Source organism: Hylaeus anthracinus, unplaced genomic scaffold (assembly GCF_026225885.1).
Source record: "Hylaeus anthracinus isolate JK02 unplaced genomic scaffold, UHH_iyHylAnth1.0_haploid 12002, whole genome shotgun sequence".
Classification (NCBI taxonomy): Eukaryota; Metazoa; Arthropoda; class Insecta; order Hymenoptera; family Colletidae; genus Hylaeus; species Hylaeus anthracinus.
Window position 1 is genome coordinate 981054 of NW_026534349.1, and position 15936 is coordinate 996989.

A 15936-nucleotide genomic window follows, 5' to 3' on the forward strand; every position below is an offset into this window, starting at 1 on the left:
AAATTGCAATCTAAATTTTATATAATTTCTAAATTATTCGAATATTTTTCAAAGATCATTAGCGTCCTCTAGGTCTCTAGAAGATCACTATATTACTGCCTTGTAAAATTCGCGCGTAAATCTACATTTGTACAGACAGAAAGTTGAAATTAGTTACGTATTTAAACTTGTTACCGTTTTTATACCTTTATATGGCATAAAATGTTGGACATAAACGACAAAAAGAAATGGAATATCGAAAGTATTCATATGTTATTGAAGAATCATTAGTACATATTATACTTATTAATTGTGGTATGTTTTAATTTTATATAATATTGAAAATTTAAGAAATCCGTAAGATTTGTGTTTATACATACATTACAAATTTTGTTGAAGTTTTAATTACAACCCTCTTTCATCTATGTTAATTGCAAAAATTATAAAATACAAAGCATTATTTTTTATAAAGTTCATGTATAAACTATTCTAAACGAATAACACTTGTCATTCCCTTAAAATGAATAGAAAGTTTATTATTTACAATAAGTATAATAATTACAATTAATTTGTAGTTTTACTTTCCTTGCTCTCTACTACATACATTTGCAAATTTAAACAATCAGTTTTGATAGTTTTTAATGGAAGTAAATCTTGTCCGGTCATTTCAAGTGCATCTTCATGTATAATCCATGGAAAATCATCGCAATGAGGATTTTCACTTAGAGCAACATGTGCTGTTTCATATGTTTGAATTTCAATAGAGAAAGTCGAGTCTTCCGGTAATGGTTTCAGATATGCTTCGCACATGGACAATTTTAAACAAATTGTTCTAAGCGCTTCTTCGGTTTTTAAATAATATGGATCTTTTCTGTAATGATTGTCAAAATGAGGACTAAATTCACCTCATGAGTAATACATTACTAAGGACAATACTTACTCTATGCTATTTGCTTGTAATTTAACAAGGTCGAAAACAAATTTCTCAATTGGTTGCTTATTTCTGTTATAAAAAACGAGATTCACTGCCTTCACACTATTCTCATCCTCCTTTACCATTTCTCTAATAGCAGTTAAAACATTTTTTAAATATTCATTGAGTTCTGGATGTTCAGAAACATATACTGTTGTATTATACATTTTCCTGTTCACAAAAATTTCTTTGGGATATAAGTTTCTGAAGAACAATATATGATTAAATGTTACTTCTAGAAATTCTATCAGGATATCACTGCCAACTGCAAGTCAAGTTTATAAATTTATTATTCTTTATTTTATTATCACTATTATTCTAAATAATATTTACCTATTTTATCTTGAGACATTTTCGTTAATACTTGTAGCAACAAAAATATAAATGGTAAATATCGGAAAAGATCCCTGTTGTTCCTAATTTATCATTAAATAATATTAATTTATTTCTTTATGCGTGTTAAAATCTTTCGGATAAAATATATTTAATGTTCGTAATAAAAAATGAAATTATGATTTCGTTGCAATAAATATTGCACTAAATTATTCTTGAAAAGTACATTGTTGTTAGTTTGGATAGATTTGATTATTTAGCGATTGATTTGACGCGCGCCTTAAGGCAAGTCGATTGCATATGGCGATCAGTGTATATCGGACGTTTGGAGTATTTTGATGATACTTTTTTTTTACTTATTTGCGAAAAGTATCCAGAGATACTAGTGCTAAGTGAATTTAAAAGCGTGATCAATTTCTTCTACGACCAGATAATGATATGGGGGAGAAATAGGATGTTGTAAAGAGTGTAGCGGCGTTTTTCATAACCTCAAAAAGCAGCAGCGAACTACTTTCGTGCAGGTATAAAACCAACGATTTTTCAGATTCACGAGATTGTTCATGTATCCGATATTTGTTAACAATCGAGTATGTCATCCACGTTTATTCTTTTACTGCTATTTTAGATTAGAGAATTTTAGTGAAATCGATTCTATCAAGTGCCACTCTCGTTCCATTTTTATTTTGCTAGTGAATCTCGATTTTCTCATGGCGCGAAATGAAACGCGTACTCCATCGAATGTGAGATACACGTTGTATACTTAGTACAATATTTATTATGAAAATGTTTGTTTGAATAATTACGAGGAAAGTGACATTTTTTTGGATTGCACGTTTTCTTTCCTTATGGTTTGTTTATTGTGGAATTATAAACGTTGACATCTTTAGTCTTTTTTTTTTTCTTTGGAAAAGTACCCAAACTTTGTAAAATATGATTACTTATTGAAGAATGTAAATTTATGCATTTCCTCTTTTCTTTGTACAAACTTAGGATGAAACAAATTATAGTAGAGTTCATTGAATTTTTCAAATTTATAAATTTGAGTCGACTACTTTATTTCATAATTTAAGATTTAGGTTAATATGTTTTAGATAAAAATGCCACCAGCAAAGAAGACTGATTTAGACAAATTAGCATGGGCTTGGATAGAAGGTGTTTTACCAGATCAAATAGAGAAGATACACTTGGAAACTGCATATAGGATAGGTTTAAAATCATGTAAAAATTGCAAGTAAGTTGTACGTTCATTGACAACATCTTTTATTATTGTTTCCAAATATTTTAAAGTAAATGTTTTGCTTTCAGACGCAATTGCACAAATAATCCACAATGTCTAACAGGACTAGGCGAAGAAAAGTATATGAAGTCACAACCTGTAGAAGTAATGTCTTTAGAAAGTTCTTTATCCGAATTACGGGATCCTACAGAGTATGTTGGTTTAAAGAATCTAGGTGCAACTTGTTATGTTAACAGTTTAATACAAATGTGGTTTCACAATGAAGATATGAGGTACGTATACACAATTGGCGACATGTGGTTAACATATTTACAATTTATTTCTCAGTACTTATTTTGAAATGCTATTTTTACATTTTCAGGAGGATAATATACAAATGGAACATCACAGACGATCCGGAAGAAAGGGAAGCTGTGTGTCAAGCTAAGAAGGCAGGACTACCGTATCATCCAGTGACAGCAGTTGGACAGTTGCAATATATATTTGCGATGATGCAATTCGGGAATCGGCGCCTTCTTGATCCAATGAATCTCGCTGTCGCGTTGTCGTTGGATACTAGAACTCAGCAGGATGCACAGGAATTCTCCAAGCTACTCCTCTGTCATATGGAAGGGAAACTGCAACAAACCGCAGAACTGAAGCAGATGCTGCAGGAGCTGACTCAAGGAAAATACAGCTATATCAATTGGTGGGTTTTCTGAAGTGGAAAACAAATGAGAATTGTCCTAAACGATGATGATGCTGATGATCTTGACGATGAGAACATGGTAGGACACGTTGCTCGCTGCGGTGACTGGTGCGATCAACTGATCTGACCGAGAAAGAAGCTAATTTTTCCTGAATAACTTGGATTTTATGTCTGACGCAGTTGTTCGAAATGCGGTACCGAATACCCAACGTCCACTACGTTCTACGAGTTGGACCTGCAGCTCGCAGCTACTCTCAAGGAGGCAATAGAAAAATACTTGTCTGTGGAGCAACTTACTGGACCAAATCAATATCATTGCGTTACCTGCAACGACAAAGAGGATGCGCGACGTTTTATACGTTTGGAATCTCTTCCAGAAACGTTGAACATACAGTTGATGCGTTTCGTGTTCCATAGGTACATTTCCATGTTACAGCATCTTCCGATGCTTATAGCTTTCATATTAACAGTATGTATTGTTTCATTTGACAGGGATTCTGGACAAAAAAGAAAGCTGAATTCTTTTATACAGTTTCCAGAAGATCTTGATATGTCCGAGTATGTAAGATATCCACCACAATCTAAGTTGTACAGTCTTGTCGCGGTCTTAAGCCATAAAGGTCCATCTGCGCATTCGGGCCATTACATTGCCAATATATGTAATTCAAACGGAGAATGGTACCAATTTAGCGACGATAAAGTTGAAAAAATGCAGAACAAGAGGATCGAAGATAGCGTTAATGGTGAGCATGAATCCTATAGCAACCTATTCACAAAGTAATTTTTGTGGAGTAATTGTGAGATGCCTTTAATTATTTTTCTATATTGTAGATACTTCGAAAATTGTAAGACGCGGACGGGTACCAAAAGGTTTTCTTTCATCTAATACCGCGTACATGTTAGTTTATAAGAAAGTTACTACCGAGTGGCGGATGAACAACGCGAAGAAAATAAAATCGAAGAAAGCGGAAACAGAGACTAATAGCGATAGCACAGAGATGTGTGTCGATAAAGAGAAAGGAGACTCATCGGACGAAGGACAACGTAAAAATGGACAAGATTCTGCTGTTCCTGATTCAAGCGGATCCGAGGAAGTAGTGATACTGGGTACAGTGAATAAAATGGACGTCGAAATGGACATATCGTCTCCTCAAGACGTTAGTGCACAGGAAAAAATAACTTCTATGATGGTGGATTGTAGCACCGACGAGCAAAATGGAAGACACTACGAATCCGACAATAAAGAAGATCAACAAGAATTGCAAACGAAGAAACCGTTTGCAAAAAATGCAAAAGTAGACTACAGGCAGCTGAATGGTGCTGCGCATAGAGCCATGAGCTGCGGGGAACGTGACTTTTACGAAGAGGTAAGAGTGATACATTTTTTTCTTAATTTTATGATACATTTATCGCGTTCGCGTTACTATACTTTTAACATTTTGCAGATGGAGTTTGAGAATTGGGAAGTCAGTCCTACTTTGCGCGATTTAGTGAGGCAAGAAAATGTGAAGTACGAATTAAGTTTATTAGCGATTCAACAAGAAAAAGTACGTACTAACAAGTCCGCAATTGAGTCTAAAGAAGTGCAAACTAATTAAGAAGAAGTGTTCTAAATGACATTTTTTTTGTCTTCAGCAAAAGGAGATCGAAGATCAGAACCTAAAGAGACAGCTCGTTATAGACGTGTATAATATCGTTTTCAACGCAGTCAGTTGGGAAGAATATCAGTGGATACCCACGGATTGGTTGTCAAAATGGCTCAACGGCCACTCATCCACCGATGGAGTGCCACCGATCGACAATTCCACTTTGATGTGTTCGCATTATCGACTGGATCCGTTGAAGGTAAATCGTGCGAAGTGCCTGCCGCTATTGGCTGCGGAAATGGTGTATGGAAAATATCGCGGAGGACCACGATTGGATCAGAACTCTCTCTGCGAAGTTTGCGTGAAGCGTCGATACAAGCTACTCCGTTTCAAAATGTCACTTGAACGCGATCATAAGGAAGTCAACGAACTTGTACGAAATTTCAAAGAGCCGTAAGTCATTCCAACTGGTCTGCTGTTTAATTAGACTCGATAGGTTATTTAAAAATATTCATTTTCACGTTCTTAGAACCGAGACGAGCTATATCGTGGGTGCTGATTCGTTGAAGTCCTGGCGGAGACTCGCTATGGAGAAGTTCACCGAAGACTTGGAGCAGGAAATAGAGAACGAAGACTGTCGAGACCCGAACGGTCCTCGAGCCGACAGCACAGCCGCGAGGAAAGAAGATGAGACGTCGAAGGAAATCGAGGAGAGCGAAGAAAACGAGGTTATAATCTACTTCAACGAGGACTTGCTTTGCGAGCACAACTCGCTAAAGACGCCAGACTCGTCGAGAAAAGTAGTACCCGGCGAAGCCTGGACTATTCTCCGGAAGTACTTTCCGGAGTCCAAAGAATACCCGATCGGATCTGGATCCTGCTCAATCTGCGAAGTACGTTTTATTTTTTACTTATATTCGAACAAAAGTTTAACATTCCTTCGATGTGACATATACATTAGGTTAAACTATTATTATTTTACTATATATACTTATTAGCTGTGCTTTGTTGTGCAGGAAAAGATGGAGAACGCGCAGAAAGCGAAGAAAGACGTCAAGATAAAGGCGAAGCAACAAAAGGATGAGCTGAACGAGTTGTATCACGCGAGAAATAGAAATGAGATAATGAAGTGCGAGGATCCGGAGAAGAAGTTCTACATCGTGGAGAAGAGCTTCTTGGACAGTTGGCGGTCCTTTGTTCGGTGAGTTTATTATTAGTCTTATCCGATGAACGGTGCAATCAGTGGTGTCCTTTATTCTACTTGATACCGCTTGATGCTGTTAGATGGCGGCACGTACACCATTTCATTGGCATATTTTAACAGAATGTTACGATTCTTCAAATTAGTAATATTTAATCCATTACTTAATGATATCTTGATCTCATCAGTAGATATCTCAGAGAGATGAAACAATAACACAATAAGCTATGAAATCGACACATCTAGAATATGTATTAGGAAAAGGGAAGAGCGTTACGTAAGCTAATGGCCAACAATATTATTTTTCTCAGTGAAATTTGAGCCGTGAAATCAGGTTGCATGAAGAGTCTAATTTGGAAGTATCAGTTTGTAAATTTAATGAGCTAGAATCAGTAATATGTCCGATATCCCAATCATTAGTGATAATTGGGCTCGAAATCCATAATTTGAACCTCTTCCCACTTGGTACTGTGAGAATTGTCGATATAATAATCTCTCGTTGCTGATTGGTTCACGTTATGTTGATTCTTGGTGTTTTTTTAATGTGCTCGATAGTTTTCTTGTACTCTGGTCTCTTTTCCTACATATATTCATACGTTGATTAGCTATATTCTCAGCTTCGGCACCGTGTTGTCTTCGGTTCGTTATCTCTTGATCATGCCTCTGAAAGTAACAAGAGTGCGAGTGTAAATTCCATCTTCCTCCTTATAAGTTGTACTTGTTAGAGCTACGATGCGAGTTCGTAGTGTTGGTTGACGTTTCAGACATTTTCTTGCGCGTTCAGGTCGAATTTTAAAACGTCCCTTTTATTTTGGGAGTCACCGTTGCATGACTCGAGAAGCTCGCGACATTGGAGTCCTTGATCCGAGCGTTTGGACATCGCTGGACCAAAAGGCAACGCGCCAAACGAGGCAGAAAAAAGCGATAAATCATTCCAGCCAGCGAGGAAACGTCCTCGATCTTCGTTCGAGCGCGCAATTAAGCGACCCGAAGACGCGAGCCCAGGACTCAGGGATGAACGGTTCCAAGGACCAGCGGTGGAAAAGCGGTCGAGGGGGTGGAAAAGGGCGAAATTGCGCCCGCGATGAGCGTCGAATAAGGCGAAACGGTATTAAGACGGTGGGGCTGCTTTCTTCGAGGTTGATGTATCATTTGCCGGCGGGTCGTTAGGCGGTTTCAATTAGTTTTCCGTGCTGGTCCATGGCCCAACATCCACACGAGGTTGGGGAGAGCCCACCGCAGCCCTTAATCGCGCGGTCTAGTTTTTTCTCATAATTAGGAAAAGCTCGTTAATGCGACCCTACTGTCTTCCTACCTCTCTCTTCCTCGGTGGATCTGCGGTAACATGGTAACTGTAGTTGGAAAAACTTTCATGGCTGGGTTTGGGTATTTTGATTTTTGTAATTCAGTGTTGGGAGAGGTTTGATTGTCGATTATTGGTGTTATTGGTATGTAGAACTGACGAAGGAGCATGAATTTTGGGATGTTTGATCTAGTCTGCGAAAACAGAGAATAATCTTCAGCAGCTTTGATTTCAATGCACCACCTCTGCCCACTTATTACCAATAATCTGAAAAGATAATATCACTAAATTTCTTTGTCTTTCAACTTCCTCAATTAAATTCCTCCTCAATACGCTTGACTCCTACTAAAGACTCCGCTTTTCTTTGCGACACGTAACGTCAACCAAAGTAATTACGTTGGGAAACACTATTGTGACAGACATAGCAACGTAACGTTTCCACTGGCATTGAAGTTCTCGCGTTCCTACCTTCACCGGCGATTTTGTTGACCATTCCATGAGGAAGATAAAGGCCTATAAATTTTCATGAACGAAAACCCTACCGATAATTACTGTCGCGAGAAAAAGGGGTCTGAAAAATTAATCACCGAGAGACACGAGCGAAGACAATGCCGTCGGTCTGGAAAAATATTTTCCACCTTTTCCCTTTCTCCACCGACGGTCCAAGTTTCTACAATGAAACGGGAACAACATTTCAGGGCTTCGGCGTGGGAGGAACGAAAGAACGTCGCGAAAATGTGTACCCTTTCGGACCGAAGGGCGATTAATGCTTGGAGGAACGCGTATGATGGAATTCGCAAATGTCCTTTGAATTGTCGCGAATTTTTTCTCGGCGAACCTTGGTGAAACCGTGTGGGGATCGATTCATGTATATTGAGCTGCACGATCAATCCTTTGTCCTCCTTTTGCATATTTTCTTTTATCAGGTTATTCTACACACTCATGAAAATATGTATGATGCTAAAATTTTGTTCTTGTACAATTGAAAAGTATAATTTAACATTTGCGGTAGTATTTATTTTTAGTAATTGTTCAAAATTCACGAATTCTATCCAGATTTGTTTTCTTTAACGCTTGATCTTTGGAATTAGTTTCTTAATTTTTTATTTATGCATTTCAGCAGTACGTGGATAAAATTCACCATCTTGGTAGTTTTAGCGTCGATAACCCCGAGTCATTAAAATTTAATTATCGTCCGTTCTCGTGTTATGATCCTTTTACGCGCGATAAGGCTTTCGCTCCTCCCATCGTCGATATACTTAGCCAAGGGGGAGGGATGCCACTTATTTCGGGTTTTCACGAGCCCTTGGTCAGTACCGAAATCAAGCATGACATGACACACACGCCGTAATCCGCGCAAAGGGTTGATCCCAGTTTAGCCGGCTGTCTGTAAACCGTGTGGAACCCGCGAGACTTAAGCCCCGGCAAATTTGAATCCGTCAATCTTGAGCGTCCAGGAGGAAGCACATAATCAGCCTGCGCTTTCGTAGTAGCCCGTCCATGGCATTAAAGGCTTTTTTCCGTCGGTGTCAGAAAGATTTAACACTCCTGTTTCGAGGGATGCTTAATCTCGAGCACCGCGACGACAACGACGCTAGTCGTTGCTTTGCGATAACTCTAATTTAAATAGAAATACTTTCAATTCATTTCGTTCCGTTACACTATCAACCTGAACACAGAATTAATTTTTACACCCACTAATTTTTCGTCCAAATTCCAATCAATCCTCGAGTAATAACGACTGAGGCTACTCGACGATGGTAACTTGCCTCAGAAGGAAGCCTATTCGTGCAAGTGGCACGAGTCGAATCGGAGAAGGTGACCCGAAAGCGCGTATTTAATCCACCGTTTCCGTCTTCCCGCGCGAAGGTCGTCGTCCGGCTTTCGTTCTCTTTATCGGCAATTAACGAAGACCCGTTAATCGGCCTCGAGCACCTCTCTCCCCAAGTAGCACGGGAGCTCTTCACGGCCCGGGGAAACAAATGGTCCCGCGGATTGCAATCTGTTCAGGCTGCCTCTGCGCAAAGTCCTCCGCCAATCCGTCAACGTCACCTGGACGGATTCGCGAAAGGATTAGGTATTTGCATAGACGATCGCTCAACTTCTATCAGGAAGAGGACCTCCCTCCATGTGTCTTTTTACTACCCTCGATACGTCGGGAATGTTTTCGCTGGCTACCAAGGTTCCCCATGTTGCGTTGGTACCTTTTGTTGTAATTGTTTGGCTTTTAGAAATTTTTGTACGACTTGGTATTATTGGTGACAACGTCCGTTTGAATGGCAGGTTTAGATAGGAGTTTGTGTTAGGGGTGGCAGGTAGGATTCGAACAAAGAGGCAAGATGAAATGGAGATTGATGTCCTTTTGTTCACATCTCGGGAAATGGGACTCTATAAAACCAGAGTCGATGGCCGTTTAATAAAATTACGAAGATACATTAAATTCTTTGGCGTGACGCGAAATTCTCATCGTTATTTAAATTTGTGCGTGTCACAATTATATCGAACATCGAAATTCAAATAATAACTCCAAGCTTGGTTCTTTGTCGCTTCTGCAACAAAAGAGAGGCGAAAAGGTCGGTTTTCCGATTACCTCCTTAAGCAGAGCGGACAGAAATGGCGCGAGGACGGTGAGAGAATAATTAGTCATTTATGAGGCCGTAAGTGGGGCCGCAAATCGGTCCCTCTCAAAGGGACAACGGGGCGCAGGGACTCCGCAGGGACGGGGCGGCGTTATCTCAAAATTATTAATCATATCGTAACGCGTCGCGGCGACGGAGAAAGGAGTGGCGGCGGCTGGAGAAAGGGAGAAAGAGCCACGGGCCACCGGCTCCATGGACTTATCTGACACCTTAATCAATTCCAAGTTATTAATTACGGCCCCTGCCCTCCGACGCCGCCGTTCTGGTCCTCCATCAAGCCCGCCGGCACACGCTTCGGAAAGCCACCGGAGCATTGTCTGCGGCTTACAATGCAGTGTCAACACGATTGGAGTCACATTTTCGGCTTGGTCATTAATTATTATTTAGGGAACTTAGTCGGGCTCTCGAGGAAGCATCCTTTCGCGATTCTTCCTCGTTCTTAATCCTTTATCGAGACGATATCGTCACTAACTGACGACTCGAAGTTAGGGAACAATTGACCGTGTGGACGATTGTGGTAGATGCTGAAATTAAAAAGCCTATAATATTCTCCTGGAAGATAGAGTGTCAAAAAACATGAATACGCCCATGAATGGAAAACTAATGAAACAACGGTGCCAACAGAACACCCATACACCGCGATCCATCAATCACTTCACAGCCTCTGTCTCTCTATTTTTTCCCTTGCACTGCATTATTGAATATCCAATCGTCCCACGACTCTTCGAGGCGTCGATTTTAAAAACGTATTAATCGAGACCTCGTTACTTCATGTACACGAGAACGCCACTCCATCTTCGTACCGGGATTTAAGTTCCACTGGTGGGGTGCTGGCGTACAAATTCCGACTATTTTGCGTATATTTGGCAGAGGGGTGCCGTTTGCGCGCGGGAAAGAGGGCTGGAGGGGTGAGTAGGTGGATGGGTGGCCACGGAAGGAAAACTATAAATCATTCCACGAGGCGTGCTGCGTCGGAGGAGGGACACCGGGGGGTTCGGAGGGGTGGTCGGTAGTCGCCGTGCATCGACTCGCGAAATCCAACTACCCTTAAATAAGTTGATTCATTGCAGGAGGCCTCTGCAGCCAGCGTACAGTCAGTCGAACCCTCTTGTTTCTCTTCTATAGAATCACTCTCGACGCTTCTTCTTTTCTCGACTCTTCCTGTCGGTTTTGTCCTCGATACTTGGAGTCCCTTGGTAAATTTTAGTTGAAATGGAAGCACGAATTAATGATTCGAATAACGAGTTGTCGCTATGAATGTATTAGTTATGCCTACATAACAATTTTGATCTTTTAACTCGTGTGAAATGGTTGGAGGTCTCTGCTCTCTCTTTATTTTCTCTGTTTGTAACCAGCATCTTGAAATAGTATCGTTAAATGATAATGAAATATGAAATTTTCAATACCTATCAAGACTTCTCCACTCTTTAGAGTTTTCGTTCTTTATGGTGTTGTTGATGCCTCGCTAATTCTTGAAGATTTTCAACCCTCGCGAGGTCGTTTTGCCCTGACTCGAAGGAATTTAACCAAACGCCCTCGGGAGTCTTTCTTCTTTCGATGAAATATCGACGTTTTCGGGTTCGGGATTCGTTTATGTCGTTCCATAAGCTGCCGTCTCGTTTGATATTGGCTTGGGGTGTAGCTGTAGCTCTCTCCGACGACTCTCACGGTAATTGACATCCTCAACTTTATGAAGCACTTCTAACCGACTGGGAATACACAATTCGCAGCCATTCCTTGCCTCGATCGGTTTAATTGAAACACTTAATCTTGCTACAATGTTTCCATCCTCTTTTTCTGTTACGAATGATTTACATTGTCTGTGAAATCATTGACAGCTAATTCCTTGCGAGGAATTCTTTTGTCGGTAGACGTTTGAAAACGACATAAGTCAGAGGTGGCAATGTAAGGCAATTTAAATTGTTTTCCTTGGGGATATTGACACGCGTTGTACGTACATTTTGTAAGGTATTTCATATCCTGTAACATGGATGCAAGATTGATTTATGCTAGGAGTCAATACAGTTTGAATTTTGATTTATTTCATCCCTGTACGGGTACAAACGTCTTCCTTCGGAGACTCTTCCTGACATGTATTGATCGTTTACGAGTAACATAAGCTTTTTGAAACATCTCAATGTACGTCAAAGAATAGGATAATAATCTCAGTTGTAATTACGAGTTTTAAATAATACTAGAATTAATACTAGAAATAACACTAGACTTTCGTTGCAGTACTACTTAACAACTTCTCCATTAGAAACGCCCATTTCTTTGCTTATAAATTTTACACTCCACGTCCTACTGAAATCATTTTTTAAACGACTCCAAAGCTGAGTATTGAAACGTAAATAGAAATTGTTGTTTCATTTGAATTCCGTGTACATCTCGGCCAGATGAAATTCCCCGAGAAGTGGCTAGCGAAATAATCAATCGAAGAGCCATTAGCATCGAGAAACGCACCCCAGAAATTGGCAAAGTCCGCGCTAACGATCGCGAGCAGCGTTTGAAATACAAATGCACGCGCGCACGTACATAAGGAATTGTTCCGAAATCAGGATGTATCTCCCTCGTCCCGTCTCTTTTTCGCTTTCTGCTTCTCCCAGCGGGGGCGGCCAGTGTCTCGGGGGCGGTCATATATCATCCACCCCCTCCCTCCGGGGGTGGCTACGGGGGTGGTGGCAAAAAATCTTGCCGAGCAAAAACTATCATCAGTGCTCGGGCAAAGCGAGCTGAACGCCTCTTCTTCGTCTTCTTCTCTTCCACGTCCTCATCCCCTTCGTCTTGCGACGTTCCTCGTCGCTTTTCATTCTTCTTTTGTATATTCCACGGCTCTTTCAGAAGTTTCTGGAAAGGAGAGGAAGAACCGAAACTCTGCACTTCGAAAAAGGTCTCGAGACTCGATGTTCATTAGGTTTCCCGGGGTTTGCTTGTGGCAGGGTTTAATGAGAATGACAAAATGTCCTCTGGGTGGAGAGAGAATCCTCCGAGGGAAGCTAAGGGCCCGCTATTTTCGTTTGGTGTCTGCTTAGTGTCTCGTGCATTCGGGTTTATCAAGTTTCTTTCTTGGTTTTCATCTTTCCAGTGTTTCGTATTTGTGGTTTCCGTCTTACGGATTATGTCACGAGTGGCATAAGTTGGAGCGGTATAAAATACGTGATTAAGTTGACGACAAGAAGGATTTAGATACTTGCTAATCTTTACTTGTTAAGTGCAGCAATTTTTAATAGTACTAGTTATTTTCTACCAGACACGAGTACTGACGTTTCTCTGGCAGGTGCAGAGGAGGGTTAATGAAAAGAACTTGAATTTCCAGAATGTTCAGTGTCCTCATTCGTACATTCTAATCCAAGAGAATTTTTCTACCAGAAAATCCAAACGTTACTGGGAAAAGTGACTTCAAGTTATCTCTGACATATTCTACTTGTAAAAATAAACGTTTGGTGGAAAAAGGTTTGGAATAAAATTGCGCTCGCGCTCAATTATGCAAGCCCCGATCGGCGTTCCGCGAATGGAATCGATGATTTTCATTGTCGTTGGATGGAAGGCACGTCCGAGCGGGGTCGGCTCGTTCCCCGCAACGGTGCCAATGTAAATAGACGTGAGCGACTGAGCATGGCGGGCGACTGTCGTTTTTCGTGGTGTATCGCGGTAGCCGATGGTCACGCCTGGCGTGCAAGCTACGCGTGTTGCTCCCCGATCGGGAACGCTCGATCGGTTTTGAGAAATCGAGCAAAAACGCGGCACAGCCGGTGCAACGATTCGCCGGTTCTGTCGGCCTCTCGCCGCAGCCTCGTTTCGAGAAACGGCCGCGTCGATATTTTCCTGCTGCTGCCCCTCCGTGCCGGCTTTTTTCATCTTTGTCCATTTTATCCACGACTTCCGCTCTTTTCCTATCGTTTGCCGATCGTCATCGCGAAAAAATGTTGCGCGAGCAAACCACCGAAAACAGGTATTATTGTATCACCTGGACCTACGTTACCCAACACCGAACCTACCCTTGACACTTCCTCGTCGAGATTAATTTTTTCCCAATTTCTCGATGCTAACCTTCCTCGCCCATACACGATAAACGCGTTAAAAACCTATCAACGTGCGCAACAAGCACAGGTGGTTGTAAAGAGGAAGTGACCTCCTGGAATTTTCCAGCCCTTAACCTGATTCCTTGGCCATGGTTGGTCGCGAGGATCGCTGAGGAGATCCAAGGATCGTTTAGTCAAATACCGTGGGGAGGAGCGGTAAATCAGGGAAAACCTGGGGACAGTCGCGTTCCCTTCTTCCTGGTCGGAAGACAAATGTCACCAGTTGGTGGGGGAGGGGGGGGGGGAGGGATTGGCTTTGGCCTCTCTTACACGCGTTGGATGCATGGCCTCGCGGCGGTAAATCAAGCCCGGTGATATTAAAAGGCCGCTTATACGCGAAAACACAAGATTTATTTCTGCTGAAAAGGAGAGACGGCAAGAAATCGGGCTGTATACGGACGCCCCCAATCAATGGACCAGCGGGGACGGGGCGAAATGGAGAGGGACGAAGAGTCGGACTCACGATTCGAAATTAACGGAATGGAAGAGGAAAAAAGCTCCTGCGGGACGATCGAAGGAGTCACGCGGAGAGAAACCGGGACAACAGGGGGTTGCAGGGGATTCTTCTACAATTAGGATCAATTTCTTGCCAAGTTGGGACCTGACGAAACCAGAGTGATTTAATTTTGTAGATTCTTCGGGACGGAGGCAAGAAGTTTCACCCAGTGTTCTGGGATTGCTCGGAGAAATTAGGATGGAAAAAGTCTGATGGATAATCTTAACCCTTGGACTTCACTCCGAAGGTCTCTTCTCCAAGTATTTATTGATATTGTTTTCAGAGTCTTAGAGCTGTATGTTCTAAACATTGTAAAACGAAAGTTCTTGTTGGATTACTGGATATGTTGAATACGAAGGACTCTGTTCGTCTTTTGTTTTCCTTTTTTAGAAAACTGGTGCTTCCTTTCATATGTACATGTATATCATAATCATATACGCAAGTACGTACGTGTCTGTATTCGTGAATGATAACGTTATTTAGTCCTATTTTTTTTGTTAAAAGATAAGAATTATTCTCAGAAGTACCAGTATTCACGAGTACCAAGCTAGAATCTTGCGAGGCTCGAGTACGTTCATACGTGTTCCTCGATCAAATCGAGCGTGCACGTACGATCCCTTGATCGAAGTCTACTTTTCAGCTTCGCTGATTTCACCGATCGCACCAAGGTGAGCCTATTTAACGAAGGTCGGAGCCTCGAGCCGCTTCTAGCTCGAGGTCTCGGCGAAAGGCTCGCTCCATTTGTATCTTTTTTTACCATCCGGCGATTAAGCCTTTTGACACCGCCAGTCACTCTCTATTAATCACCAAACCATCGAAAATGAGAATTAATGGAAACACGTTGAAATGGTTTTGCAATTAGGTAAAACGCGGCTAGATTGTCAAGTTCAATGACCGTCAATCGCATAAAATTGGAGCAATGTCTGCTCTTCTATCTACATTAGTAAATGCAGGCAGCTATGCTAGCTGATTGTGACTCTAGACAAAATGAATGCTTCGATAACTTTGAGTTTGTAGTAATTTTAAGTCTTGATAACAATTTCCCAGATGGATTCTTTACGATTTGAGAACAAAACTGTCCTTCGGTACGAGATATTTTCAAAACATGAGGAATCTATGCAGGTTTATCATTGTCCTGGCTCAGAGGCGAAGACGATCCTTTTGGTAGTCAGTCTTAGTCTTATAACTTCTTTCGATACACCAACTTTGTTGTTCCGTAGGGTTCACTCTGTCCACAGATAAATGATCGAACGAATCAATCATTGATCAAATGGCAAACCATCGGTTCGCGACGATGAGGTTGTCGATCGCCTCAGATCGGCTGGGAGTATCGAAAATCTCAGCGTTCTTTCGAACGATGCGGAATTCGCGGTTCTTCAGTCACGAGGACGAAGATCCTCCCGCCAATAACTCGAGGAA

The 15936-nt window shown here is 41.3% G+C and overlaps 2 protein-coding genes across 6 annotated transcripts in view; one reads left to right on the plus strand and one right to left on the minus strand.

Annotated features, from left to right (window-relative positions):
• Positions 1–28: 28 nt before the first annotated feature.
• Positions 29–2330, minus strand: LOC128891832 (mitotic spindle assembly checkpoint protein MAD2B). Its single transcript, XM_054151682.1, has 4 exons — positions 1774–2330; positions 1286–1368; positions 920–1217; positions 29–850 (listed from the first exon to the last, which is right to left on the minus strand). The coding sequence occupies exons 1-4, from the start codon at positions 1845–1847 to the stop codon at positions 544–546; spliced, it is 762 nt and encodes a 253-aa protein (XP_054007657.1). The 5' UTR covers positions 1848–2330; the 3' UTR covers positions 29–543.
• LOC128891820 (ubiquitin carboxyl-terminal hydrolase 48-like) overlaps positions 1308–15936 on the plus strand; it is a 57892-nt gene continuing 43263 nt past the window's right edge. For 3 of the 5 annotated variants that reach the window (XM_054151651.1, XM_054151652.1, XM_054151654.1), the window contains exons 1-11: positions 1308–1806; positions 2377–2516; positions 2591–2794; positions 2884–3210; positions 3391–3627; positions 3703–3953; positions 4042–4577; positions 4656–4757; positions 4846–5249; positions 5326–5689; positions 5813–5997. In XM_054151651.1, the coding sequence (XP_054007626.1) occupies positions 2383–2516; positions 2591–2794; positions 2884–3210; positions 3391–3627; positions 3703–3953; positions 4042–4577; positions 4656–4757; positions 4846–5249; positions 5326–5689; positions 5813–5997 (2744 nt within the window). In that variant the 5' untranslated portion in view covers positions 1308–1806; positions 2377–2382. Of the gene's footprint in view, positions 1807–2376; positions 2517–2590; positions 2795–2883; positions 3319–3390; positions 3628–3702; positions 3954–4041; positions 4578–4655; positions 4758–4845; positions 5250–5325; positions 5690–5812; positions 5998–15936 lie in introns of those variants that run through there. The other 2 variants (XM_054151655.1, XM_054151656.1) reach the window with 2 other exon arrangements.